Genomic DNA, 18,421 nt, shown 5'->3' on the forward strand with positions numbered 1-18,421 from the left:
CCTGTTCATAGACTATTTTTTCCATCACTTTCGAGATGGAGCTCTCATCGAGGTGCCCACTTTTCCTTGGTGCCCAGTGCTGCTGGGCAGTGGGCAGCCCACTCTTTGTTGTTATGGTTGTTTCGATGTTTTTTAGAACTACAAGTCCCATGGGCCACGTATATTTAACGCACAAACCGACGGAACGTCTGATATTAGCCAATCACATCACGAGCAGCGCCCTGCGTCACATTCTCTGACCTATTTTTTCCGAGCTATTTTTTCCGAGGCAGACAGCGAGTGGCGGCGCCATATTGAAAGACGCATTTCTTTTCGATTAAACGGCTAAAACGTCCAATTCGCCAAGATGCTTTACCTCGAAGACTATCTGGAGAGTAAGTATGAGGTTCGAGTCGCGTCCCTGGTGGACCGGCGGGGGCGTTTTGGACCCGGGTGTGTGTTTTATTCGGCGTCGCTCGCTCGAGCCGTTAGCCTAGCATGCTAGCATTTTAACGGCTGTTTTGTTCTCTTGGCAGTGATCGAGCAGCTACCCATGGACCTCCGCGACAGGTTCACGGAAATGAGGGAGATGGACCTGCAAGTGCAGAGTATGAACACGCACGCGTACACAGTGTACACACACACACCACGTGCTTTGTTTGTTGTCCTGCAAGATCAAAGTTAGGATGTTAGATGTTGTTGAGCGACCTGCTGAGACATTTCATTTCATTCAGTGAGTGAAATATGTCAGTCACCATTATGTTAGTTAAAGAGACAAGTAAGTATTGCAGCTACCGTTAATAACTTTTCTGAAGTTCAAGCAGGACCACAATGGAAACGAGCATCCTCAGGGCATTTTGTGTTATCCTTTTCGCATTATTGTACATAACCACTAATAGTCCGTACTTTTTGCAAGTGTTAATAAAGTATTCATTAAATCAATCGCCTTGCTGGTCAACTAACTTTGAACTTAATAGAGCAATGGTTCTGTCTGTGGTCCATGAATTGGGGGTTCCAGCTAGGGTGTCCCCAGCAAAACGACATGTTACTTTACTATTGCCACATTTTACTCAGACATACAGCTAGAGAATCAACGTTTCCTAATTTGATTTTCCCTCTGTTATCTATACATGGTTAGGTATTACGATAACGATATTGGACAATAAAGGATTTCTGGACCAAATCATGTCTGAGATACAATTTATAAGATTGTGGGTACCTGAAATAATCAGTCTGAGTGGTTAGTGGAAGCATTGCTGAGTTAAGTTTACTTTGCACTATGCTCTAAACAACTTATTTCATTTGATGGGAGGGATTGCATAGCTATGTATGTTATGGAAGCTGCAATGTAAGACAAACATTTAACTTGATTTAAGACCTCTATTGTATTTTTCTGTTTGGAATGCTTTGACCAAGCTGACATAAGATCACAATATTTCAGTGTATGTATATATCACAATAAAGTGCAGACGTCCTGATGTCACTTGCTCATCCCCTGGTTCAAAGGGATTCGGAGGTTTTTCTCTGTGGAGAATAACATTGAGTCATCTTAAAATCGTCTCATATAAGCATTGTGGTCCAAAAATAAACAAACTGTCTCTGATATTGCCGGGAACTTGCGGGAAGGTGTGGCTGTATCGTTTATGACAGTCAGTCATTCAAACAGTTATATGAGGTGATCTAAAATCCCCCTATGGGGATTACAATGCAAATATAAAATGTACACAAGCCTGTGGACTTGGCGATATTGACTTCGGTGCTCTATATACAATTATTTTTTCACTTCCCTGGAATATCATCGCTTACAGTCAATCCGCTTGATCTCTGGAAAGGATGCTGCCTTGGTGCCCCAAAGATGATTAGTAACCATTTAACCAGAATGTAAAGTAAAAATGAGTGCCAAGAGCTGTCTTCACCTTGTTCTGTGTTACTCAAGCATGCAATTACTTTGCTGTAAAATACACAATGCATGGACAGAACATGTACACTAGTAATGGCAGAGCGTTTGAAATGTCCGTTCATTTCACCACCAGATGCCACAGACCAGCTGGAACAGAAGGTGATTGAATTCTTTGTCAACGCAAAGAAGAACAAACCAGAATGGAGAGAAGAGCAGATGGAGGTCATAAAAAAGGTTAATAATCATTAATTTGTTCTCATGAGAATCCTCTTCTCTTATATTGGTCTATCTGTAGTGGCAGCAAACGCCAGTTTACGAAATTTGTCTACAGTGTGTTAATATGGCTGGATATTTGTGATAACTTTCCAGGACTATTACAAGGCTTTGGAAGATGCTGATGAGAAAGTTCAGTTGGCCAATCAAATCTATGATCTGGTGAGTATCAGTGGTGGTGGAGCTGCAACTGTCAACTTTCTGAACGATTATTACATTGATAACTTAATAGAATAATTGAGAAGTGAATTTTATTTATACATCAATGAATCGATTGGTTTGATTAAGTAAGTCAAGTTGCAATCAAATTGGAGTTTGTGCTCTTGCATTTGATAGCTGTTATGTGGATAACCTGCCACTAGATGGCAGTGTAATGCTTTATATATTAATTTGTATTGCAATGCCTACCATTGTGGAAGTGATGATTACATTGTAATAACAGAGAATTCAAATAGAACTGATCATTTGTGTGTGAAGTATCTTTTGCCTCCACAAAACTGTTCCTACGTGTAGTTTGTTGTCGACAATATGGACAGAATATATACATTTAAGCAAAGAAGTGCACAGCACGGCACCAATCATACTTAGTGTTAATGTGAAAAATTCTGGGGAAATTGTAACACATAGGGTCCATTATAAAATCCATATTTGTCACTGGTCCTGTCATGGCTTAATAGTGTTGTGATGCTTGCACTGTCTTCCAGGTGGACCGGCACTTGCGGAAGCTGGACCAAGAACTGGCAAAGTTCAAGATGGAGCTGGAGGCAGACAATGCCGGTATCACTGAGGTACTGGAGAGACGTAAGTGCCACTTTCTCATTGACTTGTGTAGCCAAACATCCAGATGCAGCTGGAAAGGTGGAATTGAGCTCACGTCTCCGTTTTTATCCTTCAGGATCTCTGGAGATGGACAGCCCCTCTCAGCCAGTCAACAACCACCACGTCCATTCCCACACTACAACTGAGAGTATGCATTCTGTACTTACTTGCACTTTTAGCACTAGTCTCACCTTGGCAGACGATCAGATATCTCCGCCTACCGATACGAGACCAGGCAGGACTAGTTACGCCATTCAATGTAGATGTCACCTGACGACGTATCGATTCGTTAGGCTCTTCGATCTTCTGGTTATTATGCAAGGCTATTTTAGCGCTAACCAGTATATTGGCAGCCAGCCAGCTGTCTTGTGTGTAAATTTGTCCTGCATGTCCGTGTTTATGACAGAGACCAGGAAATATAGTGCACCCGTGCACCACACTACAGAGCATGTCCCAGAGAAGAAGTTCAAGTCTGAAGCCCTGCTGTCCACCCTGACCTCGGACGCCTCAAAGGAGAACACGCCAGGTAACCATCACTACCGGAGCTGCTCTTCTAAAGCCTGATTTATACATGGTAGTATGAAGGTGTCTCAGGTCAAAAAGAATTATAGTCTTGTAGATCTGCTGTTTTCGGCATGGGACCCCACATACGGCGGTGCCATGCCATTGGTCCCACAACCATTATTCTGACGTGACGCCCCAATGGTTCAAACAATTTCACATTGGACCGAAATCCCCTTAGACCAACGGTCCATTATTCAGAAATCTGAAGAGAAGACAAATTCCCATTGATCCGAAAATGTGCCCTGGTTCTGAACCAGCCGAAACGCTGCAAAAATTTGTACTATTGAGTATGTCGTCTTTACTTTACCAGAAAGTTTAACTTTCGTGTATCTCTTAACTTGATCCAAGCGTCTGTCTTTTTGTCTGTGTGTGTGCATGCTCTCAACACAACGCAATTAGTAAAGTTCTAGTCTACTGATTTTACGTCTAAGACTAAACATGAAAGATGAAATGCAAATAAAATATATAGTACGAATTGCCTTTCAACGCATCTGCTGTGTTATAGCCATGTGTTAACATAGTTATAACACAAAGCCTGTTCTAGTAAAAGGTTGCAAACATTTAGTTAATATGAAGTTTGGCACTTTGTATCACTACCATGATCATTCAGTACTCGTCTTTATTGGTTGATGAACAAAAATGCATAATGGGCTGTAAGGAAGATGTATTCTGCTGTCCGTAATTATTATCCAGACTCTGGATAGAAATGAAGTAAAGCAGAAGTCATCTGCATGTTTAGTCCTAGACATTAAATTGGCCTAGAATTTTACCCACCGTGTTGTGTGTGTTGGGAGCATGTATGCTCCCAACATACTGTCAGAAAGTATTCCGCCAGAAGAGTGGGCGGTAGCTTGGATAAAGTAAAGAGATGACACCCTCGCATGTGTGTCACATGTGCATATCAGAATACTCTACTACTAGATATGCTGAAACACAAACTTATTTTGCTGGAACAATAGGAATTCAGTCTAATGGGATGGAAAACCTTCGGACTATTGTGATTTTTGGAATAATGGGCCGTCGTTTTTATACGAAATACGGGCTGTCACTGTCAGGACAACGGAGTCAGACCAATTTATGACATTCTCGACTCCTCAGCAGCTAGGCCTTAGTTGTTGTTTGTCCCTCCTAGGCTGCCGTACCAACAGCACCACCTCGGCCACTAACAACGTGTACAGTGTCAACTCCTCCCAGCCTCTGGCCTCATACAACCTCAGCTCCCTGCCTGCAGGGCCTGCGGCCGGAGCAGGGGCCATCACCATGGCTGCCGCACAGGCGGTACAGGCCACTGCACAGGTCAGCACACACACACGATTCATAACTAAGCTAATTTGATAACAAAATCTTATTAAATGTTCTATATTTATTTTATTATCACTTCTAACATCTATCTACTAGTCAACAACAAGGAGGTGCAGACACTAAGTTAATAAATGAAAGCTAGGAGATTAAATAATCCATACATTTATCCCACAGAATACACAGCGATTCATAGTTATTGAAATTGATCTCACATAAGCCATTGGGTCTATTTAATCCGTTGTAATGTGTGTGTTCGTGCCGTGCAGATGAAGGAGGGCAGGAGGACATCCAGTTTGAAGGCCAGCTACGAAGCCATCAAGAACAACGACTTCCAGCTGGGCAGGGAGTTTGCCCTGTCCAGAGACTCCTCGGGCTACTCCTCCTCCGCCCTGGCCTCCACACTCACCCAGACCCTTGCCCCCACCTCCACCTCTGACTCCAGGGGACGCAAGTCTAAGTAAGACAACACAGGAATGTCATACGATGTTAAATCAAAACACAAATTAATACACTGACTTGCACCCAACACCACGTTGCATTTCAATTTGCCTTACTGGCAAGATTATCCTGTACTCTGAGCCGTTCAAAGATCCAATCTTAAACCTTCCGACTTGTTCACAGACGATCCGATAATATTCAAAAATGTTCAGTATTTATTTGGATGACTTCATCACTACTGTGGGAAGGGAGGAGTGGTGCATGACTGAGACAAACAAGGAGACAGGTGTTTGTCATGGTGACCGGTTTAAATAATCAGTTGTGCATCGGACAGCTGAAGCTTGTCAATATGTTGCGTGAACGTGACTGTCTATATAACTTATCTTGTCTTCCCAGACAGAGCCATTTGTCCGGTGTGAACACCACAAGTTTATCACAAGTTTCACAGCACGTTGAAGTGCTGCACGTGCGTTGCTCTGGCAAAATCTTTAAATATTTGTAGCGTGCATGTTAACACCCCCATCGCCCAGGACGAAGTTCTTTGTCCTTTCTATTAGTAACGCCCGAAGCCCAAGACGAAGTTTTATCCAAAAGACGAAGTTTATTGATATGAAAACGGATCGCATCGCTCCACAGCCTGGGAGCGCCTGTTGCGCAATCCTCGATGTTGCACAACAGTGAGATGTCATCGAAAATGTTCCCCCCCTGTTTAGCCAACGACAACGAAAATCTTAAAATGTTAATAACTCGCGATCTAAATCATCCCGTCTAACTAGATCCTGTGTTAGACGGCCCTCCGCTGTCCAGTCAGTCGCTAGTCACGATAGATTTATTCTTACCTCCCGTTGTTGTCGATCGCATCGAGAGTGGTTTGGCTACATCTAGCTGCTACAGCCACATCCGGAACAACATCCGGTCCGTCGGTAAAAGTGCTCCGTTGCTATAAATTTACTGGGCGCTATAATTTAATGGATTAAATAACCCCGGGCAATTAAGGTGTTAAAGAGAGATATATATATATATATATATATATATATATATATATTCGGTACAATACGGTAGTTATAATTATCGATTATCCAGTAATATGCAATGCAACCACATTTCCAAATCACTTAAGATTTTAGAACTCATGTAGTCGGAGCCCATGTTAAGTTGCATGCAGGTGTCGTGTGCCATTCCCACTATCGGCGAAGGTTAAAGCCAAGGACTGTCTGACTCTATTCTCTCTTTTCTCCTAACCAGAAGCGGCATCAAGTCTTCTAATCATCAGTCATCTTCATCGTCCTCTTCCTCCTCACTGTCGTCATGCTCCTCGTCCTCTGCGCTGGCCCAGGAGCTATCCCAGCAGGCCTCAGCTCTACCTGAGGCCGAGGCCAACAGCCAGGTGGACTGGACCTATGACCCCAACGAGCCCCGTTACTGCATCTGCAACCAGGTAAACGCAACAAAACACAAATAACTCATGGCACTGAAACTAATTTTCCTCAAGGGCCATAATTTGACTAGGGCATCAGGCTCGGGGCCGAGTCCGTGCGCGCAAAAAATGTGGGTTTTTATTTTTTCATTAATTAATTAAGCTTAGAATAGATGTAGAACAGTGGTTCTCAACCAGTGGCCCGGGGACCAACAGTGGTCCTTGAAGGGGTTCCAGGTGGTCCCCAGCTAAATGATGGAGAGTTGGTAACCAAATGCACCCTTATAAATCTTTAACTCTTGAGAGTGTAAAATGAATTTATTTTCAGGGCAAGACCCCATTTGAAAAGATATGGCAGGGCTCTAGCAGTGATTCTCATCATTTTAATTTGAAGGATGCCCAGTTTGACATGCATAGGCTACTGACCTCCATTTAATGCTTTTTATATCTGGGACCTCTATTTATTATTATTATTTTTATTTTTTTGGGAAATTCTTCCAGGGGCCAAAAGGGGGCGCCTTGCGCGCCGCAAATGCCCCGCGGGCCGCCTATTGCCGACCCCTGGGTAGCACGGGCCCATAAAATTGGACCTGGTCTGAAATGATATCTGGACCGAACGGAGCCGAGAAACATTCTAATTTGCCGTGCACGCCCAGAAACGGCCTCGAGTAGGATTAGACCTGGTCCGAAACGGAGTAGAGAAGGATTGCACGGTTTGGACCAGGTCTGAAACAGAGCTGATTAAAATTGGATCCAATCCTAAATTGATTTGGACCCATAGTGTGTCCGAATCTATATTATGCTTTTTTTCACCATGACATGAGACTGCTTGTCTGTGAGCGACGTCACCCTCTCAGGCGCAGCGGAGCGGAGGGGTGCATAATATTAGTGCATTTAGCAGCACCAACATTCTTAACGGAGCCGTCGACAATCGCAACAAAACTGTCCCACATTGCTCGCTTTGATTTGTAGTTTGCTTTGAGTTTCACCCACCTCGCTCACTCAAGGTAATGCCATGATTGCATTGCATTAATATAGCCTGTGCGTGCATAAATGGTAAATGGTGCATTTTTATATAGCGCCTTTATCCAAGGCGCTTTACATAGATTGTGCATTACATTCACTCATTCACACACACATTCATACACCGATTGCGGCGGAAGCCATGCAAGGTACCAACCAGCACATCGGGAGCAATTTGGGGTTCAGTGTCTTGCCCAAGGACACTTCCACATGTAGACAGGAGGAGCCGGGATTCGAACCGCCGACCCATGGATCATTGGACGACCTGCTTTACCTCTTGAGCCACAGTCGCCTCAGTCGTGCATGCTGTTGGGATTGGGGTGCGCCTCACTCTAAATCGCTGTGAATGTAGAACAGAGTCTGGGCTATTCTACAGTCACGCCACGGCGATTTGGATTGAACCGCATCCCAATCCCCACAGCGCGTGCACACAAACAGACAATATGGATTTTAGAATGTAATTATTACAACGCACACATGTCTGTTTAAGTTGAAGGGTTTATAAAGAAAGCTCGGATCCTCACGGGCCCTTTCAGGTAACTGCATTTCAGACACCCAGAACGAGGCCCGAAAAGGTTCGGCTCTCGGTTGGCAGCTTTTACATAATAATCATTTGAGTTAATCACATTTATTTTGGATTATTACATGGCTTGGTTGAATGCTTGATTCTGATTGGTCAATCGCTTAATTCAGCGGTGAGTTATCTCATGATAATGACCGCTCGGCTGTATAATGACCGCTGCCTAATCAAACCCTCTGAGCACCACCAGCTGCGCGGCTGCGCCCCGCTTGATTTACTGCCGTTTCCAACATAACAGCCATGTAAACACACACACTAGTGACACACAATGTAATTTACAGCTAAACATTGCTCTTAAAAATGTTTTTGAAAACATTTGAGCGAGAAATAGACGAAGCAGGACCCGAAAATGGATTCTATTTGATCAACTCACTTCCTTGTTTTCTGACAGTGCTGCAGCCCTGCAGCTGGGCAGACGCAGCCAGCGCGAACTTATGGAATACTTTTTTTGTTGTGTTTTGGGTTAATGTATTAATTTATGTTAGTTAGCCATGTAATAAGCGGGATAATATCTGGCTAGGTGGTCATTGTCGGGATATAATTCACCTTCAGGGAGTGTAACCACCTCGGCTTCGCCTCGGTGGTTAAACTCCCTGTCGGTGAATTATCTCCCGACAATGACCACCTAGCCAGATATTATCCCTTACATAATCATTAGAATGATTTCCTTTCATTTACAAATAAAAATGTCCTTTCATCTGCATCAAAATCACACCCCGTGTGAAGTGCGGGGCACTCGTGTCATCATGCATCACATTCCGTGCTCAACCAATCAAATCGTCACAAATGTCAAAAGGCTGACAGAAATGTAATCTTAATTTATATGCTCCAAAGTTCAATGCCAAAAACACAATTAAGTTATTAATCGCCATTGTTTAATTTCATGATGGACGGTGACAGCTCTAGTTGTAGCCACAGTGGTTTTGTTTATGAAAGTAATATGGGGCGGGGGGTTCTCTGACTAGAACAGTCAGAGAACTGTTCTAGTCAGAAGAACAGCATTGCTGCAAACCAGAGATACATTTTTGAGGCTTGTACATGGAGCTGTTGAAGTTCACAACATTGGATGTTTTTGTCTCTTGAGTTGACTGGTCACGATGGCCAAAACGTGTAGAAAGGTGTTATGTGTATATTTGCATTTGCATTTAGCATAAAGACATTTGTCTGTGATGTGAAGGAAAAGGAGTTCGATCCAACGAACTAGGCCTACCCTTTTGATGTAGTCTTTCCTTCAAAAATAGTTTGACAATTCACATGATAAAAAAGCAGCACTGTGTTGTACTTTTTTCTTTACCATTTCAAAATAGTCATTGTTTATCGCAACATTACACACTGTTGCAGAGTAAATCTGAAAGCTGCTGCTGTCTCACTAGAGACGGAAGTCATTCAGTTCTGCTTTGTTGAACACAAATTTACCGACACAATATGCACTGGGACCAGACAGAACAGCAGGTAGGCAGATGGAACTACAAATTAGTTGTCAACGTTTCGCGCTCTGCATTTTTAGACATGGTTGTTTTAAAAGTGTTTCATATGTGTCCTTTGCAGTTTGCAAGATGATCACAAAAAAGTTATTTGTCAGAAATCTTACACTGTGGCTGTCTTTTCCTCCTCAGGTGTCTTATGGTGAAATGGTTGGCTGTGATAATACTGATGTAAGTATCAGGTTTCCTGGTGTAAGGATGTTTGCATACCTCTCATGTTTAGTTTGAATTGTATGTAACTCAAAGAAAGACACAAACAGACAAAAGTCCAACCGTGTGTGTGTGTGTGTGTGTGTGTGTGTGTGTGTGTGTGTGTGTGTGTGTGTCTCTCTCTCCAGTGTCCAATTGAATGGTTCCACTACGGCTGCGTGGGATTGACGGAAGCCCCCAAGGGCAAGTGGTACTGCCCTCAGTGTACGGCTGCTATGAAGAGAAGAGGCAGCAGGCACAAATAGATCACCTGTAGATCCTCCTTCATGGACCACCCCACAACGCACCCTATCCCTGTGGTCCCTCCCATAAACAAAATGTATACATGTTCCAGACCCCACACACATGGTGTGTCTGTCCGTTTGTGTGAGTGTCTTAGCCATGTCATATGGTGGAGGTCTGAGGCGGACACTCTGGCCTAAGTTCTGTGTTTACAACGTTTGGCGTTCTGGAGGAGCCTCGTTATTTAGATTGAACCTTCCTACTGATGACTTCAAATCCCCTGTCCTCTTATACCCTCCTCTCTCATTCAGTACCAAACATTCCTCTTCCTCTCCATGACTAGGTGGACCGCTACAATCCACTCTCTTAGACTCTTGTAACGCAACAAGTGCTGCTGACGGGAAGCACGCACAAGGGATTCTTTTTTTTCAAAACTTGGTTTAACGTTAGCCAGGGGCTCTTCCTTGGACTGCAGAAAGCCCAGGGAAGCCTCCTGATTGTGTAAGGTGCTCTCATATGTCCCTGATATTAATTGATTATCACTGAGGTGATGGGAACGGAGGCGGTGTGTGGCATTAAGTTACTGCTGTCGCATAATAAATTTGACACCCCTCAAGAGTCTCGTAAATGTTTTTCAGAATGTACAGTATAAGAACAAATTAATTACTGAAGCCTGTATGTATGTGAGGGTGCAAGTATGTTTGCTGTAAGTGTTTGTGTTACCAGTCATTCTGCACTGAGATGGTGTGTACCATTTCCAGATTATGTCAAAAATAAAAAGATTTTTTTTTGCTACCTCTTGTGAACAATCTTATTTATTTGTGTATATACACACGATGACTGATCTACACTATCCGTATCATAGCCAGAGAGGGTAGAGCTTGGCGAACTAGCCGTTAATCATGAAGTGAGTATTTTCCACTAGCCTGACAGAAGAGAGTCCACTGTTTTAACAGCCTGGAGATGGGTGGGGTGAGCGCTGAGGGGGTACACGTCTCGACCGACCTCCTACTAAGAAGGCATGTGTTGTGTGCTCATTTAGACCGTGGAATTTCTGCCCTAAACCGAGGAGCATTCCCATAGCCAGGTTCATCTAATACAGTTCGACCATTTGATGTCGACGTTTGCTGCACTGTGCGAGCCCAAGTTCACGCTGTGAATCGGTTACGTGTGCGCGTCTCAGCGATCCAAAGGAAGTTTACTTTTTTGTTGTTCTTCGTGGGCTTAACTCAAACCAGGTGGCACTACGTTCAGCACAAGCTCATCTGATACTAAAGTAGACCGCCTGGAGTCCCTGGACCAAGCCTGCTTTAAGACCCACACTTTTCAGTAGTTTGGTGAAGTTGTGGAGCGGGTCGACGGGGAGGGCTCAAGCCTGTGACGAGCGCAGTCATGAGGTAGTACCGTTATTTCACTGTTTTTAAACAGCGAGAGAGACGCTCTGCTTTGATGAGACTATCGAAAACACCGGTGCGCACCACGGATCACCGAATTCAAACGCACGAGGATCGGTGTCGGGAAATGGGTTTTTGACTTCGTGTTTTAAGATGGATATCTGTAGACCTGTCGAATGAAGTCCGGCAAATCTCCGCTTTCAAAGAGAAACTGTAGTTCCGTCATTATAAAGCGAGATGCGTAACCGGAGTGCGCGTTTTGGCACTTTTTGGGCACAGCCGCAGGATCCGCTGTTCACCCGAGGAGGACAGCGAGCCGCACCGAGGACGATGAGATTTTTGCTTTGAGATGGAGACCATCTAATCTAATGAACAGCTTGTCTTAAAGCAACACCTTGGAGAGAGAAGCCGGGATGCTGTGCGGCCTCTTCTGGTCCCTGCGCCGCAGATACTGCTGCTCCGGCCCCTTGTTGCTTCTGGGGGTCGCGGTGTGTCTGTTCTACCAGACCTTAATGGTCGCACGGAACCGGTTCAAACCCAGCCAACCTGCCACCGACGACCTGCGCAACAGGTCCACGGATGAGCCCCCTGACGAACTGTCGCCGGTTACCGACATCGGACGACTTATTTCCACCCTAGAAACATTAAAGAGAGACAGAGAAGTAAGTGCGAACCTATCTACCGACTACCGGATGCTTATGGTGACCGTGACCCTTGTAATTGACCTGCATTATTACTGACCCTCATGTTTAGAGTGAAAGTAATGGTTCCGCGTGGTTTGTTGTCCACATTACTCACCTCACACTCTCTCTCTCACTCAAACACACACACACACACACACACACACACACACACACACACACACACACACACACACACACACACACACACACACACACATTCATTTTAATCCTTATTGGATAAAACTCCTGAATACTCACATGCACAATGACCCTTGTTCTGATTAATGTGACTCTTAGGGCCGATTTGAATAGCTTTTCAGTGTGTAAGAAACTCAAGAGAGTTTTTCCAAAGTAAAGGAGCAATGTTTATCGTGGCTGTCATTGTTGGGGTATTTTTAGCTGCCACGGGATGGGGGATGACAGCTCATTGGTCGGACACACACACACACACACACACACACACACACACACACACACACACACACACACACACACACACGTGCCATAAAGGAAGTCTGGAGGGGTTTTATTGTCCTGCTCAAATTACCCCAGCAAGATGAGTGACACCTGTGAGGCCCAATCGAAATAATGCAAAGGGCACTGGGTATTTTAAGAGGTTACTGGTCCTCAGTGCCTGACTGCCTGTACGTGCCTGATATAAATCTTGTATATTATGAATCATGCATGCTGTGATGAAACCAGTCCCTGACAGCTAACATGTCAGACTGGTGACAAACAGCTGACAGAGTGACTGTGTCAACATATATAAACTTTCTATTTAGGTCTACAACATTGTCAGCAAATCTGATGAGATCTAGCCATCATCACTGAGGTGTGTGTGTGTGTGTGTGTGTGTGTGTGTGTGTGTGTGTGTGTGTGTGTGTGTGTGTGTGTGTGTGTGTGTGTGTGTGTGTGTGTGTGTGTGTGTGTGTGTGTGTGTGTGTGTGTGTGTGTGTGTGTGTGTGTGTGTGTGTGCGCACGTGCGTGTGCGTGCTTGCGTGCGTGTGATCAGTTTGTCTTGTCACTTGTAATGTCTTGTCTATGGTAATGCCATTGTTGCAGGTCATCAGTGGTGTATGGATGGGGACTGGGAGTGACAGCTGACAGCAATCAGCTGTTCATCAGCGTGTCACACACAGCACTATAGTGTTGACTATAGGTTACAATCTGCCCACCATATCAATCCCACAAGTTTGTGGCACCATTTGGTGACCACCTTGTCTAAAACTACAACTACTAAGTTGTCAAAATAAATAACATTTAAAGTCATAGGCCTACTAAAAGGCAACAGTCTGTCACCAAAAAACAGCATACAGGCTACACTGCTGTTAGAAAAACACAATATGCTGCACAGAGATATTTGAAATGATGAGATTGAGCAAGTGGACATTTTTGGCCTATGGGTCGTGCTACAGGAAAGAAAGCCATGATGGGGTCACCAAAGGGTTCATCCTCCTGGGATCACAAAGGTGCACAGCACATTCGGTGTCAATATAGCCGGTAGTTTTGTTGGACAGAAATACCAACATTGTCAGAGTGGTTTACGAGGACCTGAGTGTCTTTAGCAGTAGTACTGCCTGAAGGTCATATACCAAACGGTCGAATCCGCTGATATACCGGTATGCACCACAATATATCATACCAGGTCAAGCGGAGAGTGTGTGTTTAGGTGCCTGACCTTATTCTTAGTAAGCCTTGCAAACTCTGGCCCATTACAGCCATATAGCCGCAATCCACACGTTTCATGTGTCCCGGGATCAACCTACTGCTCGTGCGAGAGTAGTCTCGCGTAGCCAGACAGACAACTATTCCACAATCTCTGAATGCTATATAGATTAGTCTGGAAACGAACTAGCCATCTTAGCTTCAACATTCAACACACTGTTTTGCTTCGAGTAGGACTGGTTTTGGCCGCTGCACCAAGTGAGGGTCTAGTCAGTCTGGCCATGCAAGACTAGTGTGAGGGGAACGCTCCCCTTGGTCAGGGGATTGTGCTCATATGATTCAGGCAGTACTACTTGTCCACCAGTAGGTGTCCTACCCCAGGGGAGACCACCTCTAACCTCTACAGATGTACCAGTTATATGTACCATAATAGTTTAGATGAAATGTTTTATTCACAATAAAGGGTATGCGGGTGACATCATCATCATACCCAGAAGTTTTGCGGGAGAGCCTACTGAGTGGCAAAAAACTACTTTTTGGCCTTGACAGCCCATACATCCAAACAGAAAAGTCTGATTGCATTAAATGACGTTAAACTCACTTTGCCATTCGATTTGCCACTCACTTTTTGCATGCGCATACCCTCTATACGTTCCGGATTGCAGCTTTATGTTCCAAACTGTGCTGTTCTCGTGCTGCAAGCAGTTGTGTTTATTAATACAGGCACTTGATCACACCTGCACTTTCTATCTCCGACTTCCAGTTTGCTCCACCAATAAAACCAAAACGCCTTAAAATATTCTTAAAATATATGCTATGCAAAACTATATTAGAAAGTATGTTTGTGTCTTTGTGCATATTGTTCAGCTCTTCCCTGGATGCTTGACAGATAGCCGATGAGGTCCGTGGATAGACTAGAGGAAGCAAAGTTTTGAATAGTGAATGGACTTCCTTGGGAGAGCAGGACAGAGTGGGGAGAGGGGAGGCATGGAAACAGAGGCAAGCAAAGAACATATGACAGACACTGTAGATAGGGACAGCATAATGAATAAATGTGCGTGTGTGTAGTAATGGGTGTTTTTACAGTGAATGTGCTGTAGCTGTCCATTAAGTTTTCCCAGAGGCTTCAGTCACAGCACTAGCCACTGTAATTTAATTATGTTAAATTTAATTCAATTCAATTCAACTTTACTCACAGTCTACCTTGCACGAAAGGGCACAGTGAACCGAAAACATAATTTTCTTTGGGTTACGCAGTGCAGAATACGTACATGAACAACAGCACTACAGGCAAAACAAGCAAGACAACCTACAGAAATGGCAGATACATACATTGCAGTACATTATCAGGTATTTCAGGGAAGTTGAATTTGAGTATTGCAATGATAAAACCATAGTATAAAGTGCATATGCAATTTTGGTGCATACATCTGTGGGAATAGGTGGCACACTTCAAAGCATACCAAATTGCACGCACATTGACTGTGTGTGCTAGGCTAAAGAAACTAATATTATATTGAATGAAGATCCCGTGAGGATCGAAACATCGTCTCAATAAAATCGAATAGAGTGTTATTTCACTTGGAATGTCAGGGGCAGTATTGCAGTCGCTGTACCGCACTGTTGCATGTCCACTGTTGCACGTCCCACTGGAGACCCCCGGGCAGACCAAGGACCAGATCGAGGGATTACATCTCCACACTGGCCTTGGAACGCCTCGGGATCCCCCAGGAGGAAGTGACTAATGTTGCTCTGGAGAGGGAAGTCTGGAGCTCTATGGTGGAGCTAGATATACCGTTAGATAGACCGATAGACTATGGATAAGCGGTTGAAGATGGATGGATGGATGGATGAGACGGTGTGTGGGCTCTACCTCATTTGATAAATAGGTGGCACACTGACATGCTTCGTATTTTAAATTATTTTTTACAATTCAGCTGCCTGTAGAAGAACTGGCCTCCCACCAGAGGTTCTGTGCTCTGGAGCGAGGCCCCCTGAACCCGTCAGAAGCTGCAAGGGGTGGTGCTCTGTGGCCGACCCTGTTCTCAGACCTTCACACAGTAGTTAACAGAAGGAATTTCCCTTTTAGGATCCATATAGAAATATGTGTGTGATGTGTGCGTGTGCTCGGGCGCGCGTGCGTGCTTGTGTGTGTAGCAAGTTATAAATGCTGTGTTACAAGTAAAAGTCTTGCAATGAATATCATGGTGTGTGTGTGTGTGTGTGTGTGTGTGTGTGTGTGTGTTTGTTTTGGTCTAGGTGTCAATCCTTACTCTCTCTCTCGCACCATAGCAGAGTGTGAGCCAGCTCCGCAGTGGCTTTGAGGAAGTGTTAGATTAGGGCTTATGTTATTTGACTCGTTATCCCTTCTGTGCTTCCTAAAGACCCCTGGCAGCGCCGTTCGGTTTTGGATCCTGAGCTCAGGGTCCGAAACCAAAGCTCCCAGGGGTCAAAAAGAAACTCCTATCACCCTCTGAAACACGCAAACGCTAGGTTGTTGATACAGCATGGTGTACACCCTTGGGAGGAAGTCACTCAGTTGAAATGCACCCACTGAATGCACCACCTGGATTGGTAGCAGACTGAGTGAAGACAGTATTTATTTGTTTGTTGTGCTGATGTGGTGTTGGTATGTGAAGAGTAGAGGACACTGCTGAATGTCAAGTGTCAAACAGTGGAAAACCGATTATGAGTTGGTGTACATACGTACACACACACACACACACACACACACACACACGTGCACGCACACACGCAAGCGCATGTTACTTTTATTTTGACTTTTGAGTGTGCTCAGAAAGGAACCCTGCTGTCAGAACAATGTTCGGGCTTTTTGGCTTGCCTGATACTAATTGTCTGAAAGTGTGTGTGCGTGCGTGCGTGTGTGATGCGTGCATGCATGCGTAAGTATGCACATGCATGTGTGTGTGTTTGCGTGCATGTTTAAGCCTGTTCCAGTGTGTGAACACTGAACAGTATAAGGCTGGCTATAAGCTGACTGGAGGGGTCAACCATAAGGTTATAGCATCAGGGGTAGCCATGTCTTGCCCATGTATGGACTCATTAGCGTTTGTGAACTCAGTTCAACTTTATTGTCATTCCACATCACTCACGTACACAGTTGACCAAAACAAAAACATTGACTTGAGATCATTACTTTTTCAGCTCAAGCTTGTTAGAGACAAACAATAGAGACCACAAGAGACAAACAATCCCTAGTAGAAACATAACTTTAATTTCTTTCCCAGTGCTTTGCGGCGTCCCATGCTTTCTAAACTATAAATTAAGATCGGCGGTTGGATCGGCTGTGGTCCAAAACTGCTGATCCGACCGATGTGCTCATAGACATATATTGAGATCACCAATCTGACCCACAGATATCTCCATATATCGGCATAAAATGGACGGAGGCAGACAGACGGGTACAACGGATAGTCAATTAGTCATGAGTACAATGGATGCAAGAGGTATTTCATGCTAGCCAACTTGCATAGTTTCCCACTTTCCGAGTATAGGCCAGTGTCCAATGAACACTGTAATATACAGTGAATGCCATTTACGGTACAAGCTCCGGAAGCAACTTCAACAAAATGCTGAACCAATGAGTGACCTAAACCTAACGTATTAATAATACATTCATAGTAATAGGCACTCATTTTGTCATCTGATGTACATGTATGCTCACTATGCATAAACACATGATGAAGTTGGCCTGTATATACACCATACTTGAATTCAACTGCACGGACAGATGAGGAACAGATGGGTTGGGTTATTTTGTTTTTTACATGAATGAATATTATGGAGACATACTAGATATAGTACAGGTGAAAATATAAAGGTTAAAAACCTATGACGGCATGACAGAAATAACTAGATATGCTGGCGTCGTTGCTAGGTGACCCTCCAGCAGATGGTAACATGGCCTTGGTGTCATGTGTGTATTGCATTACAGGACAGCAAAGGTACCTGTGTGAGTATAGAGGGTATGCGCATGCATAAAGTGAATGGCAGATCGAGTGGCAAATCGAGTGGCAAAGTGAGTGCCAAAGTGAATTTAATGTTGTTTAAAGTCATTTAATGCAATCAGATAGGACTTTTCTGTTTGGATGCAGGGGCTGTCAAGGCCAGAAAGTAGTTTTTTGCCACTCAGTAGGCGTTCCCGCATAACTTCCTGGTTTGATGATGATGTCACACGCATACCCTCTATAGGGCAACCTTTAGCAAACCGTACAGCCTGACAGTGACTGACAGTTTGTCATGGCTGTTTTTAGGTTGTCCCCGCCTCGTATGTTCTTTCCCTAATGGCTTACTGGAAGTCCTAATCTACAGTAGCTGTGAGAGCAAGCCAACATTTGAACTTGTTTTTTTAGATATAGTTGCTGTCGGGAAGAAACCACCTAACTCTAATAATGTTAATTTTTCAGGAAATGAAAAATATATTTTTTTACGGAAATTAAGAAAACCT

The 18,421-nt window shown here is 44.1% G+C and overlaps 2 protein-coding genes across 2 annotated transcripts in view; both read left to right on the forward strand.

The window, feature by feature from the left end:
* The first annotated feature begins 213 nt into the window (after positions 1 to 213).
* Positions 214 to 11,006, forward strand: ing3 (inhibitor of growth family, member 3). The gene is made up of 12 exons (XM_079494021.1): positions 214 to 374; positions 516 to 587; positions 2,013 to 2,113; positions 2,249 to 2,314; positions 2,857 to 2,953; positions 3,048 to 3,119; positions 3,378 to 3,497; positions 4,668 to 4,831; positions 5,104 to 5,294; positions 6,521 to 6,713; positions 9,912 to 9,950; positions 10,118 to 11,006. The coding sequence occupies exons 1-12, from the start codon at positions 347 to 349 to the stop codon at positions 10,232 to 10,234; spliced, it is 1,260 nt and encodes a 419-aa protein (XP_079350147.1). The 5' UTR covers positions 214 to 346; the 3' UTR covers positions 10,235 to 11,006.
* A 761-nt stretch (positions 11,007 to 11,767) lies between these two features.
* Positions 11,768 to 18,421, forward strand: part of cped1 (cadherin-like and PC-esterase domain containing 1) — a 107,076-nt gene continuing 100,422 nt past the window's right edge. Inside the window, exon 1 of the mRNA XM_079494737.1 lies at positions 11,768 to 12,267. Coding sequence (XP_079350863.1) covers positions 12,019 to 12,267 — 249 coding nt within the window. The 5' untranslated portion in view covers positions 11,768 to 12,018. The remainder of the gene's footprint in view (positions 12,268 to 18,421) is intronic.

This window comes from Electrona antarctica, assembly GCF_951216825.1.
Source record: "Electrona antarctica genome assembly, chromosome: 23".
Classification (NCBI taxonomy): Eukaryota; Metazoa; Chordata; class Actinopteri; order Myctophiformes; family Myctophidae; genus Electrona; species Electrona antarctica.

Excerpts from the sequence above, each read along its gene's own strand:
- ing3 (XM_079494021.1), top strand. The coding sequence starts at position 347 with ATGCTTTACCTCGAAGACTATCTGGAGA. Across the intron at positions 2,315-2,856 it reads CCAATCAAATCTATGATCTG|GTGGACCGGCACTTGCGGAA; the intron begins GTGAGTATCAGT and ends ACTGTCTTCCAG. Across the intron at positions 6,714-9,911 it reads GTTACTGCATCTGCAACCAG|GTGTCTTATGGTGAAATGGT; the intron begins GTAAACGCAACA and ends TTTCCTCCTCAG.